This window comes from Gossypium hirsutum, chromosome D05 (genome assembly GCF_007990345.1).
Source record: "Gossypium hirsutum isolate 1008001.06 chromosome D05, Gossypium_hirsutum_v2.1, whole genome shotgun sequence".
NCBI lineage: Eukaryota > Viridiplantae > Streptophyta > Magnoliopsida > Malvales > Malvaceae > Gossypium > Gossypium hirsutum.
The window spans coordinates 27549281-27574579 of record NC_053441.1 but is presented as its reverse complement, the minus strand read 5'-3'; the positions used below and the strand labels follow the sequence as shown (position 1 = coordinate 27574579).

Genomic DNA, 25299 nt, shown 5'->3' with positions numbered 1-25299 from the left:
AAATGCCAAATTTATGGAGACAAAATACATGCACCTCCTTTACCTCTTCATGTTATGACTTCTCCATAGCCTTTCTCCACGTGGAGTATGGATGACATCGGGCCAATATCGCCGAAGGCTTCTAATAGACATCGTTTCATCTTCATGGTTATTGATTACTTCACTAAATGGGTAGAAACTGCCTCGTGTGCTAATGTCATAAAGTCAGCAATCAACAAGTTCTTGAAAAAAGAGATCATATGTCGATATAGAATGCCTGAAACAATCATATCTGACAATACGTTGAATTTGAACAATAGCTCAATAGCGGAGCTCTGCAGTCAATTCAGGATCAGTCACCATAATTCGTCACCACATCACCCAAAAATGAATAGTGCAGTTGAAGCGGCCAACAAAAATATCAAGAAAATTGTGGGGAAAATGACTGAGACTTACCAGGACTGGCATAAGAAATTACCATTTGCCCTCTTTGCTTATCGAACATCAATCAGGACTTCCACCGGGGCAACGCCTTTCTCTTTGGTTTATGGTATGGAGGCAGTTTTACCCATTGAAGTTGAAATTCCTTCTCTCTGGGTATTGGCTGAGCTAAAGTTGGATGAAGTAGAATGGATCCAATCTTGATATGATCAGTTGAACCTAATAGAAGAAAAAAGGCTAAAAGCTATTCACCACGGTCAGATGTACCAGAAACAAATGATGCGAGCCTACAACAAAAAGATTCGTCCGAGAAAATTCCACGAAGAGGACCTGGTGTTGAAAAAGATCCTTCCTCTACAAAAGGATTTTAGAGGGAAATGGATGCCAAATTAGGAATGATCTTATGTTGTAAAAAAGGCCTTTTCTGGAGAAGCATTGATTTTGAGCGAAATAGATGGTAAAAACTTGTCTAATCCTGTAAACTCAGATCCAGTCAAGAAGTACTTCACTTGAAAAAAGAGAAGAGACCAAGGTGAAAACCCGCAAAGGGCGCTTTGAGTCCTAAAAAGATACCAAGGTGAAAACCCGCAAATGGCGCCTTGAGACCAAAGGGGATTTGAGTTGAAAACTCGAAAAGGACGGCTCAAATATTGACCAAAATGGATCATGCGGTGATCTTGCTATACCTAAATCAACAGGAAAGGGAATGCGACATCTGAGGCATCGAAAAAGTACTGTAGATCTCCTAAACATATGTCAAATTCAAAAAACAGTTTTTCAGAAAGTTGGTACAGAGAAGATCAAGCTGCAATATCTGGGGCACCTACTCTACATACTATTTATATTAAATTTGTTGTTCTTAGAATACTTCATTTCTTTTCAAGATGCGTGTTCCCAATCAATTCCTTTTTTTATATCATCCTTGATAATTTATTCATTCCGAGCTATGCTCTAAATCAATTTTATTTTTATCCATTGTTATGATCTTTTTGCAAGCATGTTGCGTTAGTATAATGATTAATGGACTAATAATACTTTCACAAGGAAAGTTTTGCATATTACTCTAGAAGTTTCTAAATAATACAAGAACCTGAAACAGGACTATTGTTTAGAACACACCAAGTTTAAAGGTTGAAATATCTAAGAAGGAAAAGTCTAAATTAAAACTATCTCTTTGGATTTTGTTATCAAAAGTATTGATTGAAAAAAAACAACAAGATATCGTGTTGGTGATATAGCTTCAATGAACAAGCAAGCAATGATCACCGAGTAATAGGAAGAGGTTATTCTTGGAGAAAAAAGTTATACAATTGTGCATAAACATTTGGTATGACACCCTGGGAATGGTGTAGGAGACCGAAGAGATTCAGATCCTGTATCCTTGAATTGTAGTAGGAGAGGATTGAGAAAGAGCCAGATCTTACACTCTTAAATTACAGTGGGAGGAAAATGATTCAAATTTTATATCCCAAAAGTACAGTGGATTGAACCTAGAAGATTACAGTGGATTGAACCTTGAAGACTACAGTGGGGGCAATCTGATTAAGTAAAATATAAGTGTTTCTGTGGAAATACCTGCCGAACAAGATGGCGTTCTAACGTGTCGGTGATAGAGCCTTAATGAACAACGAGCAATAATAACTCAAACATTAAGGGATCATTTTCATGACATTTTGCATTCATGCATACACATCTAGTTAGGAGATTTTGATTCATTCCGATCATAACATCCTAATCACCAGGCATAAATAGGCTCATGAAATGGATTCTACAGGTCATGTTCCTCAGAGAACAAATCGATGAAACCACAAATCCTATACCACTGAAGTTGTAGTGGAATGGATTGAAGAAGTTGGCGAATCTTATCTCTCTGAAGTTGCAGTGGAGCAGATTAAAGCCAATAATTCTATCTCCCTGAAGTAGCAGCGGAGCAGACTGAAGACAGCGAATCTTATTTCCTTGACGTTGCAGTGGAACAGATTAAAGCTACAAGTTATGGTGAATCTTATCTTCCTGAAGTTACAGTGGAGCAGATTGAAGCCACCAGCCTTATCTCCTTGAAGTTACAGCGGAGCAGACTGAAGACAGCGAATCTTTTCCTTGGTGTAATAGTGGAATAGATTAAAGTTGCAAGCTATGGCGAATCTTATCTTCTTGAAGTTATAGTGGAGCAGATTGTAGCCACCAGCCTTATCTCTCTAACGTAGCAGCGGAGCATATTGAAGACATCGAATCTTATTTCCCTGGCGTAGCAGTGGAACAGATTAAAGCTACAAATTATGGCGAATCTTATCTTCCTGAAGTTGCGGTGCAGCAAATTGAAGTCACCAGCCTTATCTTCCTGAAGTTTCTATGAAGTAGGTTGAAGCCATCAATCCTATCTCCCTGAAGTTGCAGTGGAGCGGATTAAAACGAAAAATCCCATACCTTTGAAGTTGCACTAGTTGCGACAGAGTAGATTGAAGCTACAAGTCGTATCTGAAGTTGCAGTAGAGTCGATCGAAGCAACAAGACGTAGTGGGCTGGAATTAGGCTAGTTGAAGAAGAGGAGCACCAAGAGAGGTTAAGACTTGGCAAGACCAGGCAAAATTGATTATTTTTAAGTCTTTGCTCCATTTTCGTTACACGACAACGAGTAAAGAGGGGCAGCTGTAATAAGCCAATTTTAGCCTAGGCCCAAAACCCAAAATAAACACAAGAAACAAACAAATACAAATCAGCCCAAATAACTAAAACACTAGCCCAACAGAACATCCTAAAACACTTTCAGAAAAATAAAACAAAAAACCCTAAGCTGCCACGTTCATAACAACAGCCTCTAGCTGCCGCCGCCTCCCCCGCGTGTGCCGCCACGTCCTTGCACATGCAAAACAAACTAGAAGAGTCCAAAAGCAAAAAAAACTAGTGTAAAAAATAGAAAAAAAAAGGAAAATAAGTGGTATTTTCGGGCTATAAAAAAGGCCATGATTTTATTTTATTACTTACGAATGAATCAAAAGAGAACAGAGAAAAATCAATTCAAATACAGATCATTTTCAAAGGTAGTTGTGCCATTTTTTTTTCTTTTTTCGGCTTATTTATTTATTTATTTTTATTTTTTTAAGAAAATAAAAAAAAAAGAAGAAAAGGATAAAAATCGTACCTTTTTGCGAGAGAGGTGCCGATTCAGATAAAAATCGGTGTTTTTTAGGTTCGGGAGTCGAAAATACCCAAAAAAATATTTTTTGATTTTCTGGCCACAGTGGACGGTGGCACTGTAGCCGGTGACCGGTGGCCGCTGCGGTGGTCCAGCGCCGGAGCTGGTCGGATTCTGGAAATCTTTGAAGGAAGAGGGGAGAGCTTTCAGTTTTTTTTTCTGAAACTAGGGGCTAAATAGATTTTTTTTGTTTAAAACTTGGCTTTTATAGGCCCCGCAGGCCTCTTAGGCACCAAAACAACGCTATTTTGGCCATGAACCCGAGACCGGACCCGCTCCAACCTTAGGAGCCGCGTGTTTTTGTGGAAGGGTCTATTTTGCCCTATAATTTATCCCGGCTTCGATTTTAGTCCCTGATGGAACTGTGCGTTTTGGAGGGTGGGAATTATTTCCCATTCAGTCCCTCCATCTCATCCGCGCGTTTAATCTAGTCCTCCCTTTTGCGTTTATTTCCAATTTTGCCCCAAAACTTTATTTTAAAGCCCAATTTAATCTTATTTTGTCATTTTGACTATTTTATTATTAAGTTAATTAATTCAAAATTATTATTGCTATTATTATTTTACCTTATTTATTTATGTACTTATTATTGTAGCTATATCTTTAAATCAATTAGTTTTATACTATTATTTCCATTATATATATATTTTTTCCTAACTTAAAGACTTTAAATGCATTTATTTTATTTTATCTCCTATTTTTTATTTTTTCAAAAACTTTAGATTATTTATTATTTTTAATGTTATTATTTTTATAACCCTAATTTCACCTTTTTTTAATAATCATTTTAATATTTCGTAGATTAATTTCCTCAACGCTATTTTGTTATTTATTTATTAATTTCTTTTAATTTTGATATTGTCTTCTTATATTTTTTTATACTATTGCTTATACCTTTATTATTCATTATTATTGTTCATTTTGTTGTTTTTTTAATATTAAAGTGATGTATATTATGTGATCATGGTTATTTTACATTCGTATTCTCGTTATTCGTCGTTTTAATATTTTATTCGTGTAACATTTCAAGCATCGCATTAATTTCGACCCAAATGCATATTTTTTTCTTAAAATAAAAATACTTCGTATTTTGGAATTCGAAAAGATTGTATCCTGACTTACGGGGTCTCGATTTTTTTTGATAATTCCAAATATACGACCCCTTTTTTTTTTAAAAAACTTGTTTTTTAAAAAATTGTCTTGGGAATCAGAAAAGTTCCAACTTACTGGATATGATTTCTTCTCCAAAACCAAGATGATCAAAATTTCTAAAAATAAATAATTTTTTGGTGTTCTCGTGTTGGGATTAGAGATATTGTGTCCTAACTCACGGGATACAGTTCTTTTTCTCGATTAATGTGAAATACACCATTCTTTTTTTAATAAAATGATCATATTTTTAAATTTCTTTTCGAATTTTTAATTTTTCGACATTAGGACATTAATTAATCAACTAGGTACCAATTTTTGGGCGTTACGATGGTGTTAATCCTTCCTCGTGCGTAACCAACTCCCGAGCCCGTTTTCTCGAATTTTGTTCTACAAAATCATTATTTTAATAAATCAAAATGTTTTATTAAAATGATTAATTTCAAGGTGACCCGATCACATCTCGAAAAAGATTGGTGACGACTCCATTTTCATTTTAAAAGTCGACCCTGTTTTTTCAAAATAAAAAATGGTTTCGACAATATTATTGATGAAATGTTTTTAATATTTACATATAATATATTTTAATTAATACACAAATCAATCAGCAGGAAAAAAAACTAATTTATATATATAAATGATTATGGATAAAGAGAAAAGAATTATAAAAAGGGATATAATTAATTATAATTGAAGGAAGATAAAGAAGTGAAACTTAATTAATGTAAAACAAACCTACTGTAATTAGGGGAGTAACTATATAGAAAATTAAGTTTGAGGATGGTATTCATGTTTTTGTTTATCCTCTTTTATATATATTTGGGGTAATTACTCCTAAAAGAATGGCTAAATTGTCTAATATTAGAAATTAGCTTCCTAAAATTAGTTTTGGGATTCATACCTCTATCCTATAAACCCCCCCCCCACACCTTAGCATTGAAATGAACCACAATAAAAAGGAAAGGACACACACATAAAGAGAAACAAGTTTGAGAATGGCCACCACTAAGACAACCCTTTTGCTTGCTGTTTTGTGTCTTTTCCTAGTTTGCGAGGTACTTTATTTTAAGGTTTTAAACAGCAATTTATGTTGCAATCCATCATGATTTTAAGGTACCAACACAAAACTAATCATGTCTTTTCTTGACAATTCTTAGATTGGGATGCTAATGGTTGAAGCCCAAGTCCAAAGGCCAGGTAGGAGAGTTTATGAATAATTGTACTCTTCGAATATAAAAAGCTTTATATATGAATGTATGCATTAATGGAAAACCCCTAATCCCAGAATGCGAGGGGAAGTGTGCATCAAGGTGCAGCAAGTCATGGAAGCCGAAGATGTGCCTTAAAACATGCAACGCTTGCTGCAACACCTGCGATGGGTGTGTGCCCCCTGGCCCTACTGCTAACAAGGAAGTATGCCCTTGCTATGCCAAGTACAAGAATGGCAAGTGCCCTTGAATCACTTCTTTCTATTTTCTAAACACGCATCCGCTCATGGATTCATTCTAAATTATCACTTGTATTTATGAGAGGGTCTCTTGTGTACTTCAATAAAATCTCTTAAAACAAAGAGAGAAAAGAAAAAAAATGTAATTCACTAAATAAAAATGCAAGTTTAAGCTTGCTTATTTATCCTTCTCCTTGATAATTTCAACTGATTTTATCTTTCCCCCCTATTTATTTGATTATAATTTTAAATTTGGTTGCCAATCTAACAAGTGTAATGAGTTTGATAATAAGATTATCAAGTATATGAATAAACATGTTCTTGTTGGTACATGATTAGCTTTTCTTTTTCTTCTTATACCACGCCTAAAACTACTAACAATCACTCTCAACCTTTAAATAGTAAGATAAACGCATCTAAGCATGCTCCAACTTACATCCTTCTACGCTGACATTAATATCAATGCCAACTGAACTAAGACTAATATAATATGTTGGAAAAATTCATCGAACATGATCTATCATGAAAAGTTTTACTTGTATAATCACACAAGTATCTATAGAATATAATCTCATGTGACAACAGCGTAAAACTAATCATTTGACTTACCATACCAAATCAAAATTGACATGCTTTGATTCATCACAGAAATGAGTTTCGAATAGGTATCCCAAAGATATAATCTCTCTTTGTAAGACATAAATCATATTCGAAGTGAATAGAGGATCAACAAAAAAAAAGTTTGTTACTATAATGCTATGTTTGGTTGGAATATTATTTTCTTCACATGTTTTAGTCTTTGATTAGCTATAAATTAAACACATTTGGTATTTTTTTAGCCACTCACACGACTTATTTGTGGCAAAAAGGAAAAATTTTCACTTATTTTGAAGATGTCTTATTTTTTTATAAAAACTTCTACTCATATTTCTAATTTTATGTTTAAATGTGTATTAATTATTTTTTATTTTATGTCTAGGTATTTTAAAACATGTGTTAAATAAATTTTTCTTCATATTATTACATTAATAACCAAATGTAACATAAATGTATTAAGGATTATTTCATTTGATTTTCACTATGATTAATTAAAGCAAAACTCTAACCAAAGCAAAATGATTGAGAGAAATATTTTATGCAAGTTCAAAATTACTATTTCTAATATAACAAATTCACAAAAGAATAAGCAAAAAATTGAAAAAAAATCATCTTTTATAATAAAAAAAATTATTGAGAAAAATGAACATCTAAATCCAATATAATAAAATCTATGAAATTTTTTGATGCGCTTCTTAAATGACAAAGAAATCAAATTTATGAAAAGGATAGTATAGATTTAGCTCAACTATGAATATGTAAATTGAGTTTTATCTCGATTGATATCAAAAACATAATTTAAATGTACTTATATATATATGTATTATCCTTTGATTTAAATGTTGAAATTACTATAAAAATAGCAAAAATAAAAGAATAAACCTTTCGAATTTTTATCACTCTTCTTGTTCACTTGACAAATCAGTTGAATCTCGATTCATATTTAAAAAAGTTTATTGAGATGAACATGTATTTGGGGTGGAACACTGGAATTCTTCATATGGTGAGAAGTGGAAGTTGAAGTGAGGGTGATGACCATCAACATTAAGAAATTTGTGGATTTTCTTTTGATTTCATCATGCTAGTGTTTATTAACTTGTTTTAATTAATGCAATAAGTTTTTTATTTAATTTAAAATACACGTGACATCTGTTTATTGTGGTTAGAGGGTTATTATAAAAGAAGGGCAAAATGTGTGACAAAATAAACGTTTCTTCTTCCAATCATAATAAAAGAGGTTCCTATAGATACTTTTCTCTTTCTTTTTGGTATCTGGAGGAGAACTGTTTAACATTGATGCCATGCAGTAGCCTTAGGGTTCCCAATCCTTGACTTTCTCTTCCCCAAGTCCTCACTTTTTCTCCGTCTCCCGTTTCAACCCAGCTGTCCTCTCTCTTTTCCCATTTTTTTGCTTCTACTCTTTCGCCTTCCTCCACTTCTCCCACCCTTCAATGGTGTGGATTGTGGAATCAATCAAAAATAAATTTTGATACTTAAAACAAAATTTAATTAAATTCACAGTATGATGAATAGTATCGATCCTATAAAGATTAGATTGATTAATTTTATTATTTTTTATAACCAAGAATTTATGTGAATCTGCAAAAATACAAGAGAAATTTAATATAATTATAAAATAAATGATTAAAATTTAAATAAATATAAATATAAAAAACTAATTGAGCACTGTAAAAGTAAACAAGCAAAATTGAAAGTTCCAACTTTAAACACGAATTTGACTTCAGCTTCAAACAAATCCTGGACAATAGATTTTCTCTTCCAATCAATAAGTCAATTAATAATGTTCTAGGAATAACCTCAAACCACTAACCCTTTTGATTCTAAATTAATTGCGAGAACAATTCGACAACTAATACTTACTAAGCAAATAACATTGAAATAAACTTTCACGATTTAATTCCTCGCTAGCCTCGCGAATTAGAAGGACCCGATTTAAATCAACGGCCTCAACTGTACAAGTTGTTTAAACTTGCTTGACGGATCCGACCATTCATTTTATTGGTTGTGTTAATTTGTTCTTCAGTGGACTAAACACAACAATTACTGATCGTTCCGGTTCACTAATTATATGTCATCTAACACCCAATCAAGAGGCTCTTCTCATTTTTTATGCTAAAATGATGTTGTAAGGCGACTGAATCTTATTTTCTAAACTAGAATAATTTAAAAACTAATAAACCTTAAATTGAAATATATAGGTTTTTTTGTGCTTAAAAGATAAATTTAATTCTCAATTAAAGTCATAAAGAAATATTTTTATAAATAAAAATACTTACTAAAATAATTTTAATGTCCAAGAATCTTAAAATCTTCATTTTAATTTACAGCTTGATTTGTTTTGCAATGCACTGGACAATATTATACTTGCATACAAAGTTACCAATAAAATGCTAAAATCAGTAGAATTCATATTAAGAAATAATTAAAATGAATAAAAAATTATATAAATTACGCAAAGTATTACCCTTCCTCCTCTTCCACTCATCTTGCAGTTGCCGCTTCCCTAATCAAACGGCTAGCTTTCCTCTAATCATCATGTGCTTAAACAATCGTCCTCCCTTCCTCTCTGTTGGTCAGCCTCCGCCTCTCCTCCTCATTTCTATTATATTATTTATTAAGCTTCATGAGTCTATAATTTTTTTAGCGATTAAATATTTGTGTGACATTTTTTTTATAAATAAATAATATTGATTGTAGCTATCATATAGTGTACCATTAATTATACACGTGGATAATATTATTAATTTGTAATATTTATGGTTTAGAAGTTAATTTATTATTGTTTTTTATTTTTTATAACACAAATAATGTAAACTATAAATTTAGAAACAAATTGAAAATATTTTGCCCAAATAAATATATTTAATAATTTCAAATGAAATTGATAAAATATTAAAATATATACTAGATATCCATTTTTGTATTTAATCATTTCTGTTGTTAAAAAGAACTGAATAAAAAATAAAGTTTCCAATGTGATAGGGAGGAGATAAGCAAAATGGTCGAAGTTACAGTGGCAGCCTGGATTTCTCACGTACCTTGTCTAACCCCAAACTCATTTCATTCAATTTCAAATGGGAAATCCAGAAACAAGACAACCAAAGTTGTCCCAACAAGCACCAAAGCATGGAAGATTAGAACCGCCGTTGCTGCTGCTTCTTGTTCGTCCTCAGTTTTTGGGTCTTTTAATCAAACAGTTGGTGGACAAGTTTTGCGAGAAGGAGAATGTCTTGAAAAATATAAAAAAGAGGGCAAAGGCAAGAAAAGGGTATTCTTTTTGGACGTTAATCCGCTTTGTTATGCTGGAAATAAACCAAGCTTACAGTCTTTTGGTCACTGGGTTTCTCTTTTCTTCTCTCAAGTCTGCCTCACCGACCCTGTTATTGCCGTAAGATTTTTATCTCTTCATTTTGTTATCCCATAATAGTTTAGTAAGCATCTGGTGAATAATTTTAGTGTTTAATACTTCATTTAGTTTATATTGCTTTCATACAGTCGCTTTTGCTCATTTAAAATAATTAGTAGTATGGAGAATCAAATATTGCTCGCGAAATTTTAAAATTGTTCACCTAGATTGCGTTCGGTGAATGCTGCTTGTCTTTTGTTTCCAAGTAAAATCGAAAAGTTTGTTTGGATGTAAAGAAAATTATTTATGTTTTTGAAGAATTGAAAGTTAAAATATCTATTATGTCAATAGAAAAATGCGAGCTTTTACTTTTATATGATCAAATTATGTTTGAATATGTGTTACAATTTGCTTAACTGCTCAGTTTTAATAAATATGATGTTGCTGCTTTTGCGATTTATAATTTGCTTTCCCTTTCTGCAATTTTTGAAGAATGAACGATTAAATGTAAAAAGGACGTAGCAAAAGTAAAAGCAAACTTCAATCTTATGTTTGTAGATGCAGCAACGTGGTTGATGTTAGACCTTTCTTCTTCTTCTTTTCTCTTTTTGTTGCAGGTTTTTTATGGTGACAACTGTAATGAGCTGCGGAGACGGTTATTACCTTCATATAAAGCGCATAGGAGGAAATTCTTTCCACAATCAACAATTTCAAAAAAATATGTCAGGGGTCAAGTTGGGAGATCACAGCAGCTCATCATGGATGTTCTTAGAAAATGCAATGTGCCAGTAAGTGAACCTCTTTAGTTTTATTTTCATCCTGAGAAATAGAAATGGTTATAAGCTTAGATTATAAAAGTAATATGGTTTATAAATTTATGGAAGAATGCTCTCAATTATGATTGTGGTGTTTTGGTATCCAGCATAATCTGTTTAGGTTATATAGAAACCAATTGTATGCAAATTGCCAAATCAACTTGTCCTTGCATTAAATTTACTTCAGGACAACAAGGACGATTGGTTTCATTTACCAGATGGCTAAAGAGACTGGCAACTAGCTTAGTTCAAATAATTGTTAAGATTTCAAATATATCTATTTTAGAAGAAAATTATACCTATTTGTTGGAAAGAACATTGCATCTTATGACTTCAATCCACATGCCACCATATTCCTCAATGTCATAGTTGTTCCGAGGACATTATGCAGATGGTTTGTTGGTACTAATTTTTTGGTTGATCTATCCTTTTTGTTCTATTGGTTTCATCTAATAACCTAAACCATTCAGGTCCTAAAAGTTGAAGGAAATGAAGCAGATGATGTTGTGGCCACACTGGTGGACCAAGTTTTAGAAAGAGGATATCACGTGGTTATTGCTTCTCCTGATAAGGATTTTAAGCAGCTGATTTCTGAAAATGTTCAAATTGTTATGCCTCTGGTGGAGTTGAAGCGGTGGTCCTTTTATACTCTGAAGCACTACATGGCTCAATATAATTGTGATCCACAGTCTGACTTGAGCCTTAGTAAGTTTTCATACCAAATATTTTTTGGTGATAGCAAGACTGCAATTATTAAACCGTTGATATAATTTTAAACATATTTGTATGCATGTTGATAAATTATGTTCGATGCTATAGCTTTTTGGCTACTCTTTACGGCTGTAAAATATTTTAGTAGTGTTATTTTAGGCATGCAGTACCTGGTCCAGTAAGATAAATAACCTGAAACTACCCACTTTATGTTTGAAATGCATTTACTAGGATTACTTTAGTTTCATTCTTTTGGAGAAGTAATGGTGTGGAGTATGGCATGACGCAGTGCCTGTTCCATAACAACTTTGAGAGGAAGAATCAATCCCGATCAAGTTAAACCAGCTAGTTATCACACATAGGGGATTGATTTATGTTGGTTTTCCTCCATTACTTTTAAGATTTATAGTAAATACATTTTTGAGAATTGAACCTTAACATGGAAGTTCCATTATATAAAAGTAAAAAAGGTAGTACTTAGATCATATTCTTTAATGATTCCAGAGCGAAGGGATATTCTGCTAGTGACTTGTGTGATAAGAAGAATATATTGCTCTCCAATACTGTTAAAATCAGGCTTTTTTATTCATAAGAAATTACACTAAAAAACAGACTAATTCTAGGAATGTTGACCCTAAAAAACAGCCTTAAAGTTAGGGATAACAATCATTGAAATATTTACAGGATCCTAGCTAATACACACACAATATTCCTTATGAAACTGTAATCTGACACTCCCCTCAAGCTGGGAAGTGGATATCATCCATTCTCAACTTGCTTACTAGTTTCTGAAAGAACTTCCCAGACAATCCTTTGGTAAGTATATCTGTCAGTTGACTATCAGTGGACACAAACGGAGTGCAAATTAAGCCACTGTCAAGCTTTTCTTTTGTAAAATGTCTGTCAACCTCAACGTGCTTCGTACGATCATGTTGAACTGGATTATGTGCAATATTGATAGCAGACTTATTATCACAATACAACTTCATTGGACCTTCCCACTTGATCTTCAAATCTTCCAAAATGATTTTCAGCCATAATACTCACAAATCCCGAGTGCCATCTCCCTAAATTCAGCTTATTCACTAGACTTAGCCACAACATTATGTTTTTTACTCCTCCAAGTCACAAAGTTGCCACCTAGGAAAGTGCAATAGCCCGAGGTTGATTTTCTATCAACAATAGACCCTGCATAATCTGCATCAGTATAGGCTTCAAGGGTTAACATCTCCCCTTTCTTAAATAAAATTCCTCTACCTGGCGTGCCCTTTAAGTACTGTAGAATTTGATACACGGCTCTAAGATGTGATTCTTTGGGGTTGTGAATGAATTGACTTACAACACCGACTGCATAAGCAATATCCGGTCTAGTATGTGACAAGTAGGTGAGCTTCCCCACAAGTCTTTGATATGAACCTTTATCAACTGCTGCATCTTCTAGTGCATCTCCAAGTCTGTGGTTAACCTTTATGGGCGTCTCTGCTGGTTTGCATCCCAACTTGCCCGTCTTTGTCAACAAATCAATTATGTATTTTTGCTGAGATATGAAGATTCCTTTCCGAGAATGTGCCACTTCAATACCGAGAAAATATTTTAACTTACCGAGCTCTTTGACTTCAAATTCTTTTACTAGGCATTTCTTAAATTCTCCATTCCTTCCAGATCATCACCAGTCACTATAATGTCATCTACGTAGACTAATAAAGCATTCACTCCCCCTGAAGATGAGTGTTTTACAAATAGAGTGTGATCTCCTTGGCTCTGTTTATACCCCAACTTGAGCATTACTTTGGTAAACCTTCCAAACCAAGCTCTCGGGAATTGTTTTAGCCCATACAAAGCCTTTTTTAGTCTGCAAACTACCTGTCCTGTATTTGGATCGAATCTTGGTGAAACATCCATATAGACTTACTCCTCAAGATCACCATGTAAAAAGGCGTTTTTGATGTCAAATTGCTGTAATTTCCAGCCTCGATTGGCAGCTAGTGAAAACAACACTCTCACAGTGTTCATCTTTGCAACAGTAGCAAATGTCTCAAGGTAGTCTATTCCATACATTTGAGTGTACCCTTTAGCAACCAATCTTGTTTTGTACCTCTCCAAAGAACCATCTAACTTATATTTCATTGTGAACACCCATCGACATCCCACTGGTTTTTTTCCTCTCGGTAATTTCACCAAGTCCCATGTCTTATTTTTTTTAAGGGCTTCCATTTCAACCTTAATGACATTTTTCCAATTCTCATCATCTACGGTTTTGGGAATGGAGATGGAATTTAGGCTAGTAAGAAAGGCTTTGTGCTTATGGGACAAATTTTGTAAGACATGAATAAGTATAGGGGATGTCTTGTGCAGGCTCTAGTCCCTTTTCTAATAGCAATGGGAAAATCATAGTCTCTCTGATTTGAATTTTCAGTAGTTTCAGTATTAGTATTTAAAGTAGTTTCAGCAAGTACCTCGGGTTGTATAGTAGCTGATTGTATAGAAGAAAAAGATGATTGAACTTGCACCGGTGCCTTATTCCTTGAGTAAACCAATAAAGGACGAGTAGTGTCGTGAATCCCTTCTTGTGATTTGGGTGTATTAGGCTCTGTTTCGGGTTGCATAGTTTCGAGTTGGGCAGGTTGGTTGGCAGGCAAGGACTGAGTGTTTGGCTGGGCAGAGGACTGAGAATGAAATTTTTCAACAATTGACCCTTTGAAAAGGAAACATAACTTTAAGGACTCTAAATAATGGATGACCAAGGCGGAGGATATGGAGCCAAATTTGGTCTTTATTGGTTTTAACAGATTCTGAGATGAATGATAAAGGTGAGGAATTCAGATCACTAATTTGTCCACTGGATTCTTCAAGATGGTATAGGCCATTTACTTCCTTAGCATGTCCAATCATCCTCCTCGTATTCTGTTCTTGAAAAACACATCGATTGGGATAGAAAACCACACTACAATTAGAGTCTTTGGTAATTTTTTGGATGGATAGAAGATTGTTAAACAGTTTTGGAACATGAAGGACATTTCTAAAAGTAAGAGTTCTGTTTATAACAATATCACCCTGACCAGCCATTGTGATCACAGAACCATCGGTTACTGTTATCTTTCTATTACTAGGCAAGGTGTATATGAAACAAATTTTTGTGAGGAATGGGTCATGTGGTTTGTAGCTCTTGAGTCAATGACCCAAGAACTTTTGGTGGGTATATCCGAGACTTTAGAATATTGAGAAGAGGATATACCTGAAAAAGCCAAACTATAAGTACCTGTTGAAGAAGATTTTTCCAATGATCTCAGCAGATTCTTCAACTTCTCAATTTCTTCTTTATTGAACTCAACAGATGATTCTTGACTCTAGCTAGCTGTCTTGCTGTATGTGCTTGCCCTTGTCCTTTTGGTTGTCCACTTTTTTTTGAAAAATTTTTACTCGTCTGTGGCTTCCCATGGAGTTTCCAGCATCTTTCTTTAGTGTGACGGGGCTTTTTGCAGTAGGTGCACCATAAGGAATCCCTGTTAATAGGCCTTGTAAGTTCTGTCTGCCTACTATCTTTGCTAGTTGGCTGTTCCAGGCCTAATCTCCTTTCATTTACAGCTTTTGTAACCAATGCTGAACTATCCACCTGACTATTCTCAATCATAACTCCTCTTCTTCCTTCCTCAGCACGAACAATCGCAATTGTCTCATTTAGTGATGGTAGAACCTCTTTTCCAAGTATTTGAACTCTTACCGCATCAAACTCAACATTTAATCCAGCAAGAAAATCATAAATTGATCCTTTTCAACGAAACTTTTCAGGAGTGCTGCATGTTCACTGCACTTCATCTGAATGCATTGGTAGTGATCCATCTCTTGCCATAAGCTTTGCAACAGATTTGAATACTCTGTGATTGACCGACTTCCTTGCTTGGTAGATGAAATCTTAGTCTTGATTTCATAAATTTGGGCAGCATCTCGAACTTTAGAATAAGTATGTTTCACAGCTTCCCATTTTTCTTTGGCTGTGTTAAGAAACATGCATGTATCACTACTTTCTGGCATCATAGAGTTCCATAACCAAGACATTACCATAGAGTCTTGTTCATCCCAAGCATCAAACTTAGGATCTCCTTCTTTAGGTCCAGTTCCAAGTAGGTGACTCAGCTTTCCTCTTCCCTTCAAGAACGTACGAACCAGTTGAGACCACTTCAGGTAATTCTTCCCATTTAACCTGTAGGCTGCTTGGATGTTCTGCAACTCACTTGTTGGGTTTGAGCTGTTCACAGAAACTTCTGAGATATCCCCAGTGTTGCTGGTTTTGACAGTTTCAGCCATGTTTCTTTTGAGCAAATTCTATAGGCTTGAGGGTTGATCGAGAATGAGAAGTTGCCAGACAAAGAATAAAAAAAATCCCAGAAATTGAGCTAAAAAAATGGCTCTGGTACCATGTTAAAATCAAGCTTTTTTATTCACAAGACATTACACTGATATATATACACATAGTGAGCCTAACTTAGGAAACTCTATTAGGAAACAGACTAATTCTAGGAATGTTGACCCTAAAAAACTGCCTTAAAGTTAGGGATAACAATCATTGAAATATTGACAGAATCTTAGCTAATACACACACAGTATTCCTTATTTAGGAAACTGTAATTTGAAAAATACATATGTTTGGTTTTCGGTAAATGAATGTTCCTTGACTTTGCGTATCCTTATTTCTTCCCTAGTGTTCTAGACCACCTTTAGGATGATGTGCATATGTAATCATTAAGTAATTTTGTAGGATGCATCATGGGTGACGAGGTTGATGGTGTTCCTGGGATTCAACATTTGGTTCCTGGTTTTGGTCGGAGAACTGCCTTAAAGCTTTTAAAAAAGCATGGTTCACTGGAAAACTTACTAAATGCAGCATCAGTGAGAACTGTTGGCAGACAGTATGCACAAGAGGCCCTCACAAAGTATGCTGATTATCTGCGGAGAAATTATGAAGTCCTAGCCTTGAGGAGGTAACATATTTCCTTCCTTATGGTCAAAGTCTCCCTGTGGTTTTGTTCCTTAATTATATGTGGTTCTTGATTTCCAAAGTTTCCCCATTTATTCTACAGGGACGTTGATGTTCATCTTCAAGAAGAATGGTTGCTTGAAAGGGACACAAGTAACGATGCAAATGTTTTATCTAACTTTTTTAGACTGTTGGAAGAAACTAATAAATCTACTCGTGAAAGTAGATCTAATTTCTCAAATGGTTAAGCCCCAAGTGCTGGTAAGGTTCCAATATTACATGATTACATAAAAGACTAATCTGGAAATTAAATGACTTGGTGTCTGCTGTTTTGCATAGCATACATTCTTGGCAGTTTCTAATTTTCAAGATTACTTTTGGTGTCTCCTGAATTAGGTCTTTAATAGAGTCAGGCTGAGCTTGAATAGTAAGAAACTCGAGCTCGAGCTTGATTTGAGACTGGCTGCTCAAAACTCAGCTCAAGACTTATTGGACACAATCATTTAAGCTGAGGTCAGCTTAAAAAACATCAGACTTTTCAAGCTTGGCTCAATTAGCCTTGTGTATGCTATTTACATTCTCGTGCTCATTTTGTATACAGTCTTTTTTATTTATTTAAATAACGAATTTTTTAAAGCTGACGTAGTAATAAAAAAAATAAAAAAGAAGTGAAAGGAAAAGTGATTTTACGGAGAGACACAAGGGAGAGAAGAAGGGCTGAAGGGAAGAAATTAGAAAACAAAATTTAGGGTTTGGGTTTAAGTTTATATATTTTAAGGGTAAAGTAGTAATTTAATATTAAATAATATTATGAATAAAAAGTTTGATTAGGCTCCTGAATAGCTCTAATTGAGTATAAGATACTCGAACTGGGGTCACTCAATAGCTCTAATTTGAGCTCTGCTCAACAAAGATCAAATTGAATTTGAGCTTTTTTTGAATTGAACTCAAATAGCTTACAAGTACAATTATCTCATTTACACCCCTTTTCAGAATCATGAATTCATGATTCAACTTATTTACTTTAAATGCTCTGTTTTCTCTCAAAACTAATTATTGATGGTTGCTTCCTGCATCTAATGTGCTTATACTGAGACCAGAAAATGCAGATCTGCATACCTTTGCTTCTTTTTCTGTTCTTGTTTTGGCCTGGGATAATTAAATAATCCTTAAATACTTCCAAAAAGAAAACAATCACTGCTTTTACCAGAAGATCAGTAAAGATTGAGAATAAAAGTATAAAACTAAGAATCTGAAATCTGAAGCTTATCATGTTTCTTTTTTTATTTTTTGATAGCCAAATGTAATTTGTTGTAATGTCCGTAGATGAGGAATAACAAGATTGAAATACGTAAGATTTTGGTGAGTGAAAAATGAAACAACAGCTCAAGGGGCAGTGATACTTCAATGAGAGAGCTGGAGAAGCACTGTGCTTGAACTGAGAATGAACTGAATACTAGCATGTAAGGTATAGGTATATGCTCATCCTTTTATGTAGTATCAACTTGTTTATCTATTTGCTAGTAGAGATTCATCCATCTGATTCTTGTAATGCAGGAAGACTAGGAACTTAAACGATGCGGGCTTGTGCAGTGTGGATAATGTTTCATTTGAAGATCGGAAACACGAGTAGGGTAAATTCCAAATACTTGTAATTCAAGAGGATAAGGAATTTAAGCTCAAAATAATCATAGTATTTCATTGTTAGTTAGTTACTTTTGGAATTTGTAATGTGACATAAAATTGTTTATACAGTTAGCACTGCCTATAGACTTGTAAATTTAAACTAGTTGTGCAAGAGATGAAATGCTATTATAATTATGCATGCCCCTTGAATTGATGCTAATTTTTTGTTTTAGTTTTACTATATATTATATATAAAATAAAACTTCGAGGTTGATATTTGAGGCTTTAGGTTTTTTTCAACTTTAACATCTTGTTCACTGTTCGACTTGGTGATTTACCTCAAGGTTTTTAAGTATCGTATCGATGGATTGTTTTTGTTTTGGTACTAATACACATTAATATTCGTCTATTTTAGTGTACATTTTTAGGTTTATGGATTTTTTTTAAATATTTTTCATATATATTTCAAGGATAAATATTTGGTACATTAGTAGTACATTCTTTTAACTCAATAAATTATAAAATTACCATGTGTCTCATTTCTTTTTTATATATATCTTCTAATTTTCTTATTATCCTTCATATACACTTTTAGAATTAAGTGACCCGAATCTTTATTTAAATAAAATACAGTGATAAAATAAAATAAAAGTAAAATTCTTATAGAATTATACTTTTTTTATTTTATATTAGAATTAGGTTTTTTAAACCTTATTAAACTTTATCTATTTAATATTAATTAGAATAAGGTGTTTCAATTTTATTACGCTCTTATTAGAATATGGTTTTACAAGCCTATAAATATACATAATCTACTTCTCTTGTAATTATTCGAATTCGACATAGTGAATTTTCTTCTCCTCTACCAGAATAAGGTGTTTCAATTTTATTACACTCCTATTAGAATATGGTTTTACAAGCCTATAAATAGACATAGTCTACTTCTTTTGTAATCATTTGAATTCGACATAGTGAATTTTTTTCTCTTCTACTCGTGGTTTTTTTCCCAAAAGGGTTTCCACATAAAAATTTGCGTTCTTTATTTTATTTCTCTTTTCTTTGTGATATATTGTCATTACCGATATTCTATTTTATTTTATTTTTACAAATTGGTATCAGAGTTTCTGGATTGTTCATCTCAATCACGGTAAGTGCGTCTGTAAAGTATGAAATTTTGCTGTTGGATTGCAACACCAGATTCGCGTTGTGGCAGATAAAGATGTAGGCAGTTCTTGCACAGATGGACTTAGAGGAAACCCTGCTAAGGGTGGACAAGATACCTTCAACATTGACGGAGGAATAGAAGAAGCGCAAGGATTGAAAGGCGTTAACACAATTAAATCTGCATTTGTCTAACGAAATTTTGCAGGATGTGATGAAGGAGACCGCCACTAGATTATGGAAGAGGTTGGAACAAATATGTATGTCGAAAACTCTAACTAGCAAGCTGTATATGAAGCAGCGTCTTTATGCTCATCGTTTGGAGGAATGTGCATCTATGCACGAACATTTAACAATGTTTAAAAAATTCTCTCAAACTTGGATGCCATGGAGGTTCAGTATGATAAGGAAGATCTAGGGTTGATTCTACTTTGTTTGTTGCCCCCGCCTTATTCAACCTTTAGAGATATGATTTTATATAGCCGCGAGTCTCTCATAGTTGGTGAGGTTTGTGATTCTTTAACCTCGTATGATAAGATGAAACATCTTGTGGTTAAAATCGACTCTTAGGGAGAGGGTCTCATTGTTCGTGAAAGACAAGATCAGAATGCTGATGATGATCATGGAAGGACACAGGAACGAAATTCTCACGGTAAATCTAACGGTAAATCGAAGTCTTCAAATAGAGGTAACTTTTGTAACTTTTGCAAGAAGAAAGGGCACATTAAATCTGAGTGTTATAAGCTACAGAACAAGATCAAAAGGGAGGCTGCGAATCAAAATGGAAAACAGCCAAAAAATTTCGGTATAGTTGATGTTGTAGAAGACTACAACGATGGTGAACTTCTAGTCGCTTCTATCAACAATTCTAAAGTGAGCGAAGAGTGGATCCTTAATTCGGGCTGCACCTTCTACATTAGTCTCAATCAGGATTGGTTTACAACTTACGAAACAGTGTCTGAAGGTGTTGTTTTGATGGGAAATAATGTTTCATGTAGAATTACAGGTGTTGGAACAATTAAAGTTAATATATTTGATGGAGTTGTCAGAATACTTAGTGACATACGACATGTTCCAGAATTAAAGAGAAATTTAATTTCGTTGAGTACTCTTGTAACACTTCTTACCCGTATTCGACACCGACATAGGCTACGAGGCATTACTAGAACACATACACTTGTAAACGTATTGAACCAAGTTATAAAATTTCATCTAAATTAAAACTTTTAAATAATTAGCATGTTTTTATAATTCTTCACAATATATCCTCAAAATATTATATTTATAATAAATAGGGCCTACGAGACTCAATACATACTTATGCAATTCAATGCTTCATTTCTTTTTATTCAATTCACAATTTCTCATGCTCACAATTCAAATCCTATTACTAGCAATTTTCATTTAATTCACGTACAATTCAATATTAGTAAGTTCAATACTAATACGTATTTACCATTTAACTCAACGTTTATCGATTATACCACTCATTAACACATTTATGAAATTCTCAATTTTTCAATGAAAATATTACTTTAGCTTAAATAACAACATCAATTAAATTCATCCTCCCCTTTTTCATCATTTTTCACTTTAAATATGAACTTACTATTTCATTATCTTTCCACACTCGTTTCCTATGCATATCACACAAGACATAAGCAAATCATTCAACCATTGTCGCAAGCTAATGCATTTAAACATAATTCTTTTTTGGAATTAACCACGTGATAAACCATTTCGCTAGAGATTACATAATTTAAACCTTACCACCCCTGTCAAGATCACAAGCATATTTCCATTTAGGCACTTACCATCTCGATGCACAACTTATAAGTTTAACGTCGCATAATTCAACCACATCTTGGCCAAAGCCTAAGCATGTACACCAAATATGTTAACCAAATAAACATATAGCATAAACATTATAAGCATATATGAGCACAACATTTGTTCATGTATCAAACTTACCAACATGTATTAATTCATAAACCATTCATCACATTACCTCAAGCCAAATCATATTCCAAATATATCATACACATATACTATGAAATTTTATTTTCCCACATGAGCTTAAACCATGACCAATCATGCGCAAATATAAGCATCATTCTATTTCATCGTTTATCAATCATAATCGAGCATATGACCAATTATACACAAATCATTCATATATTTTCCAAATTTCCTCCTTCTCCTCTCCATTCCACATCCTTAATGTGTATAACACACTTAAACAACATTATCCATACTTTCACTATTTTCTTGTATGTAAATTCAAACTGTCTGTCTGAGTCTGAGTCACTAATTTATTTATATCTCGAGCTACTAAGCTCCAAATTAAGATACGTTAATTTTCCCTAAAACTAGACTCAATATCTTCTTACCATAAAATTGTTAGAATTTTTTTATTAGCCAATAAATACAGTTTATTCTTTAAATTTTCCCCTGTTTCACTACTAGACAGTTCTAACTTTTCTTCACTTAAAATTAATTATTTCATAGTACAAAATTCAGATAATGTTCTTGTTTATTTATTTTGAAAATAGACTCATTCAGGATTCTAAACATATAAATTTTATCTCATAATTATTTTTTTACAATTTTTAATGATTTTCCAAATTAAGAACAGGGGATTTCGAAATCATTCTAGCCTTGTCTCATTAAAATTCAAATATCTCATAATATAAAACTCTTTTGCTTGCTTTGTCTCTTTTATGTGAAAATAGGCTCATTCAGCTTTAATTTCATATATTATTCAGCCTCTAATTCAATTTCCACAATTTTTGGTGATTTTTCAAATTCACACAACTGTTTTTGTCTAAACTGTTTTGTTGCTAAATGTACTCTTTCATAATTTCACTTTTTCTCACTTTTCTTTTTACTGATCAAAGTCAATTTCTCGTCTTTCTTGATTTATAATAACACTTTTAACTTGTTTAACACTCAAATTATTCAATTTAGTCCAAAAATCACACTTTGGAAAAATTATATTTTTGCCCATAAAGTTTCACAAAATTATGATTTTGCCCCTAGGCTCGTAAAATAATTTTTATTCAATTTTCTTGAATTTTAGGCCTAGCTGAACCATTTTCATAACTATAGCAATCCACAATTCTCACTTTTTCACACACTTGTGACATATTTTATAACTTTTACAAATTAATCATTTTAGGCATTTTCATCAAAAATCACTTAGTAAAAGACGTTCATCTCACTCCAAACATTCATATTCTTCCATAAAACATCAAAATAATGCATATCATTCATGGGTAAATTTTTAAACACAAACCCTAGTTCAAAATAATGGTAAAAATAGGTAAATCTTGTTATGAGGATTTCAAAAATGTAAAAATCATTAAAAACGAGGCTAAAACGGACTTACAATCGAGCTTGGAAGCTTGAAAAACCCTAGCCATGGTTTCTCCATGCAATTTTTGGCCTAGGGGTTGAAGATGGACAAAAATTGGCTTTTAATTCATTTTAATAACTAAATGACCAAAATGCCCTTAATGAAAAACTTTGGAAACATGTCTAACCATGTTTATTTTTGTCCACCAACTTAACCAATGGTCTAATTACCATATAAGGACCTCCAATTTAAAATTTCATAACAATTGGACACCTCTAACATGTAGATCTCAACTTTTGCACTTTTTACAATTTAGTTCTTTTGACGAAATTGAATGCCCAAACGTCGAAATTTTCGAACGAAATTTTCATGAAATCATTTTGTGAAATAGTAGACCATAAAAATATAATAGAAATAAAAATTTTATCCTCGTCGAATTTGTGGTCCCGAAACCACTATTCCGACTAGATCCAAAATTGGGCTGTTACAACTCTTGATTCAAAAGGGTACAAATACACAGCTGAAAGTGAAGTTTTGAAGATTTCCAAAGGTTCCCTCGTTGTGATGAAAGGGAAAAGAAAAACTGCCAAGTTATATGTTTTGCAGGGTTCTACTGTTATTGGTGATGCAGCTGTTGCATCCTCTTCCTTATCAAATGATGATATTATTAAACTTTGGCATATGCGCCTAGGGCATATGAGTGAGAATGACATGGTAGAATTAAGCAAAAGAAGACTTCTTGATGGGTAAGGAATTTGCAAACTGAAGTTCTGTGAGCACTGATTTTTGAGAAGCAAAAGAGAGTTCGATTCACCAGAGGAATCCATAACACGAAGGAAATGTTGGAGTATATTTAAATAGATCTGTGGGGGCCATCCAGAGTGCCTTTGAGAGGTGGAGCTAATTATATGTTAACTTTTATTGATAATTTTTCCAAAAAAGTGTGGGTGTTCTTCCTGAAGCAGAAAAGTGATGTGTTTTTCGCATTTAAGTCTTGGAAAACTATGATTGAAAAATAGACGAGAAAACAAATAAAATACCTTCGCACAGACAATGGCTTAGATTTATGTTCTGATGAGTTTAATAAATTGTGCAAGTCAGAAGGGATCGTGAGACACTTGACAGTTCGTCATACTCCACAGCAAAACAGTGTTGTAGAACAAGTGAACAAAACGATCATAGAAAAGGTTCGATGTATGTTGTCAAATGCCAACTTACCAAAGTCATTTTGGGATGAAGCAGCCTCTACTGCATGTTTTTTGATCAACCGATCTCCATCCATTGTCATTAAGAAAAAGACTTCACAAGAGGTATGGTCTGGTAATCCTGCTTACTATTCCAATTTAAAGATCTTTGGATGTCCTGCGTATGATTATGTTGATAATTAAAAATTTGAACCGAGATCCATTAATGTGTTTTTCTTGGTTATAAACCTGGTGTAAAAGGGTATAAGTTATAGTGTCCTGAAAATAGAAAAGTTGTGATTAGCAGAGATATTGTTTTTGATGAAACTGCTATGCTACCTAACTTTTCTCTTAAAGACTCTTCCAATAAAGAAAATTAAAAGCAGGTGGAGCATCAGATTAATCCAGAATCTACAACAGGGTCGACTCCTCAAGCCAGTACAAAAATTCAAAATAGAGTTGCTTCTTTACCACAATACTCTATCGCCAAAAAAGAACTATAAGAGAAATTAAACCTCCAAAGAAGTATGCCGAGGCTTATTTAGTTGCTTATACTTTTAATGTGGCTGAAGATATAGATGTAAACCAAGAGCCATCTAATTATTCTGAGGCGGTTAGTTGTGAAGACTCGGAAAAGTGGGTGTTTGCTATGCAAGAGGAGATGGAATCACTCTACAAAAACAAAACATGGAATCTTGTGAAACTTCCTAAAGGTAAAAAAATTGTTCGTTGTAAATGAGTGTTTAAAAAGAAAGAGGGGAGTCTAGGAGTTGAAGAACCCATATATAAAGCAAGGCTTGTTGCAAAGGGTTACAGTCAAATTCTAGGAGTGGACTTCACAGATGTGTTCTCCCCAGTTGTGAAGCATAATTCGATTCGAGTTTTGCTTGGTATTGTGGCCATGCATGATTTGGAGCTTGAGCAGTTAGATGTAAAAACTACATTTTTGCATGGAGAACTTGAGGAGGATATTTACATGCAACAACCTAAGGGTTTTACAGTTTCAGAAAAAGATGACTATGTTTGCTTGTTGAAAAAGTTCCTTTACAGTTTGAAACAGTCACCAAGATAGTGTTACAAGAGATTTGATTCATTTATGACTTCTCATTATTTTAAAATAAGTAGCTTTGACAGTTGTATTTACTTTAAGAAAAACAGTGATGGTTCTTTTGTGTATCTACTCCTTTATGTTGATGACATGTTGATAGCAGTGAAAGATAAAGGAAATATAAGAAAGGTCAAAGCCCAACTAAGTGAAGAATTTGAGATGAAAGATTTGGGACCAGCAAAGAAGCT

The 25299-nt window shown here is 33.5% G+C and overlaps 2 protein-coding genes across 12 annotated transcripts; both read left to right on the top strand.

Annotated features, from left to right (window-relative positions):
* Positions 1-5703: 5703 nt before the first annotated feature.
* On the top strand, positions 5704-6397 carry LOC107903112 (cypmaclein). The gene is made up of 3 exons (XM_016829161.2): positions 5704-5820; positions 5923-5962; positions 6051-6397. Exons 1-3 carry the CDS (start codon positions 5761-5763, stop codon positions 6221-6223), a joined length of 273 nt encoding a protein of 90 aa, XP_016684650.1. The 5' UTR covers positions 5704-5760; the 3' UTR covers positions 6224-6397.
* A 2909-nt stretch (positions 6398-9306) lies between these two features.
* On the top strand, positions 9307-18498 carry LOC107904881 (5'-3' exonuclease). 11 transcript variants are annotated; one of them, XM_041094534.1, is made up of 8 exons: positions 9307-9402; positions 9813-10218; positions 10794-10964; positions 11462-11696; positions 16459-16681; positions 16761-16938; positions 17074-18145; positions 18235-18498. In XM_041094534.1, the coding sequence occupies exons 2-7, from the start codon at positions 9829-9831 to the stop codon at positions 17182-17184; spliced, it is 1308 nt and encodes a 435-aa protein (XP_040950468.1). In that variant the 5' UTR covers positions 9307-9402; positions 9813-9828; the 3' UTR covers positions 17185-18145; positions 18235-18498. The 11 variants fall into 11 exon arrangements, with proteins under 11 accessions (XP_040950468.1, XP_040950475.1, XP_040950467.1 ...); XM_041094535.1 differs by lacking the exon at positions 9307-9402 and having other exon boundaries at positions 9757-10218; positions 17074-17190; positions 18004-18145; XM_041094541.1 differs by having other exon boundaries at positions 9402-10218; positions 16781-16938; positions 18004-18145.
* The last annotated feature ends 6801 nt before the right edge of the window (positions 18499-25299 follow it).

What these genes read in the sequence shown, in the direction of transcription:
- LOC107903112 (XM_016829161.2), top strand. Translation starts at nt 5,761, where the DNA reads ATGGCCACCACTAAGACAACCCTTTTGCTTGCTGTTTTGTGTCTTTTC. An exon ending in GTCTTTTCCTAGTTTGCGAG is followed by an intron (nt 5,821 to 5,922) that starts GTACTTTATTTT and finishes GACAATTCTTAG; the next exon opens with ATTGGGATGCTAATGGTTGA. An exon ending in AGCCCAAGTCCAAAGGCCAG is followed by an intron (nt 5,963 to 6,050) that starts GTAGGAGAGTTT and finishes CCCTAATCCCAG; the next exon opens with AATGCGAGGGGAAGTGTGCA.
- LOC107904881 (XM_041094534.1), top strand. Translation starts at nt 9,829, where the DNA reads ATGGTCGAAGTTACAGTGGCAGCCTGGATTTCTCACGTACCTTGTCTA. An exon ending in ACAGTCTGACTTGAGCCTTA is followed by an intron (nt 11,697 to 16,458) that starts GTAAGTTTTCAT and finishes GTAATTTTGTAG; the next exon opens with GATGCATCATGGGTGACGAG. An exon ending in TGGTTAAGCCCCAAGTGCTG is followed by an intron (nt 16,939 to 17,073) that starts GTAAGGTTCCAA and finishes CTCCTGAATTAG; the next exon opens with GTCTTTAATAGAGTCAGGCT.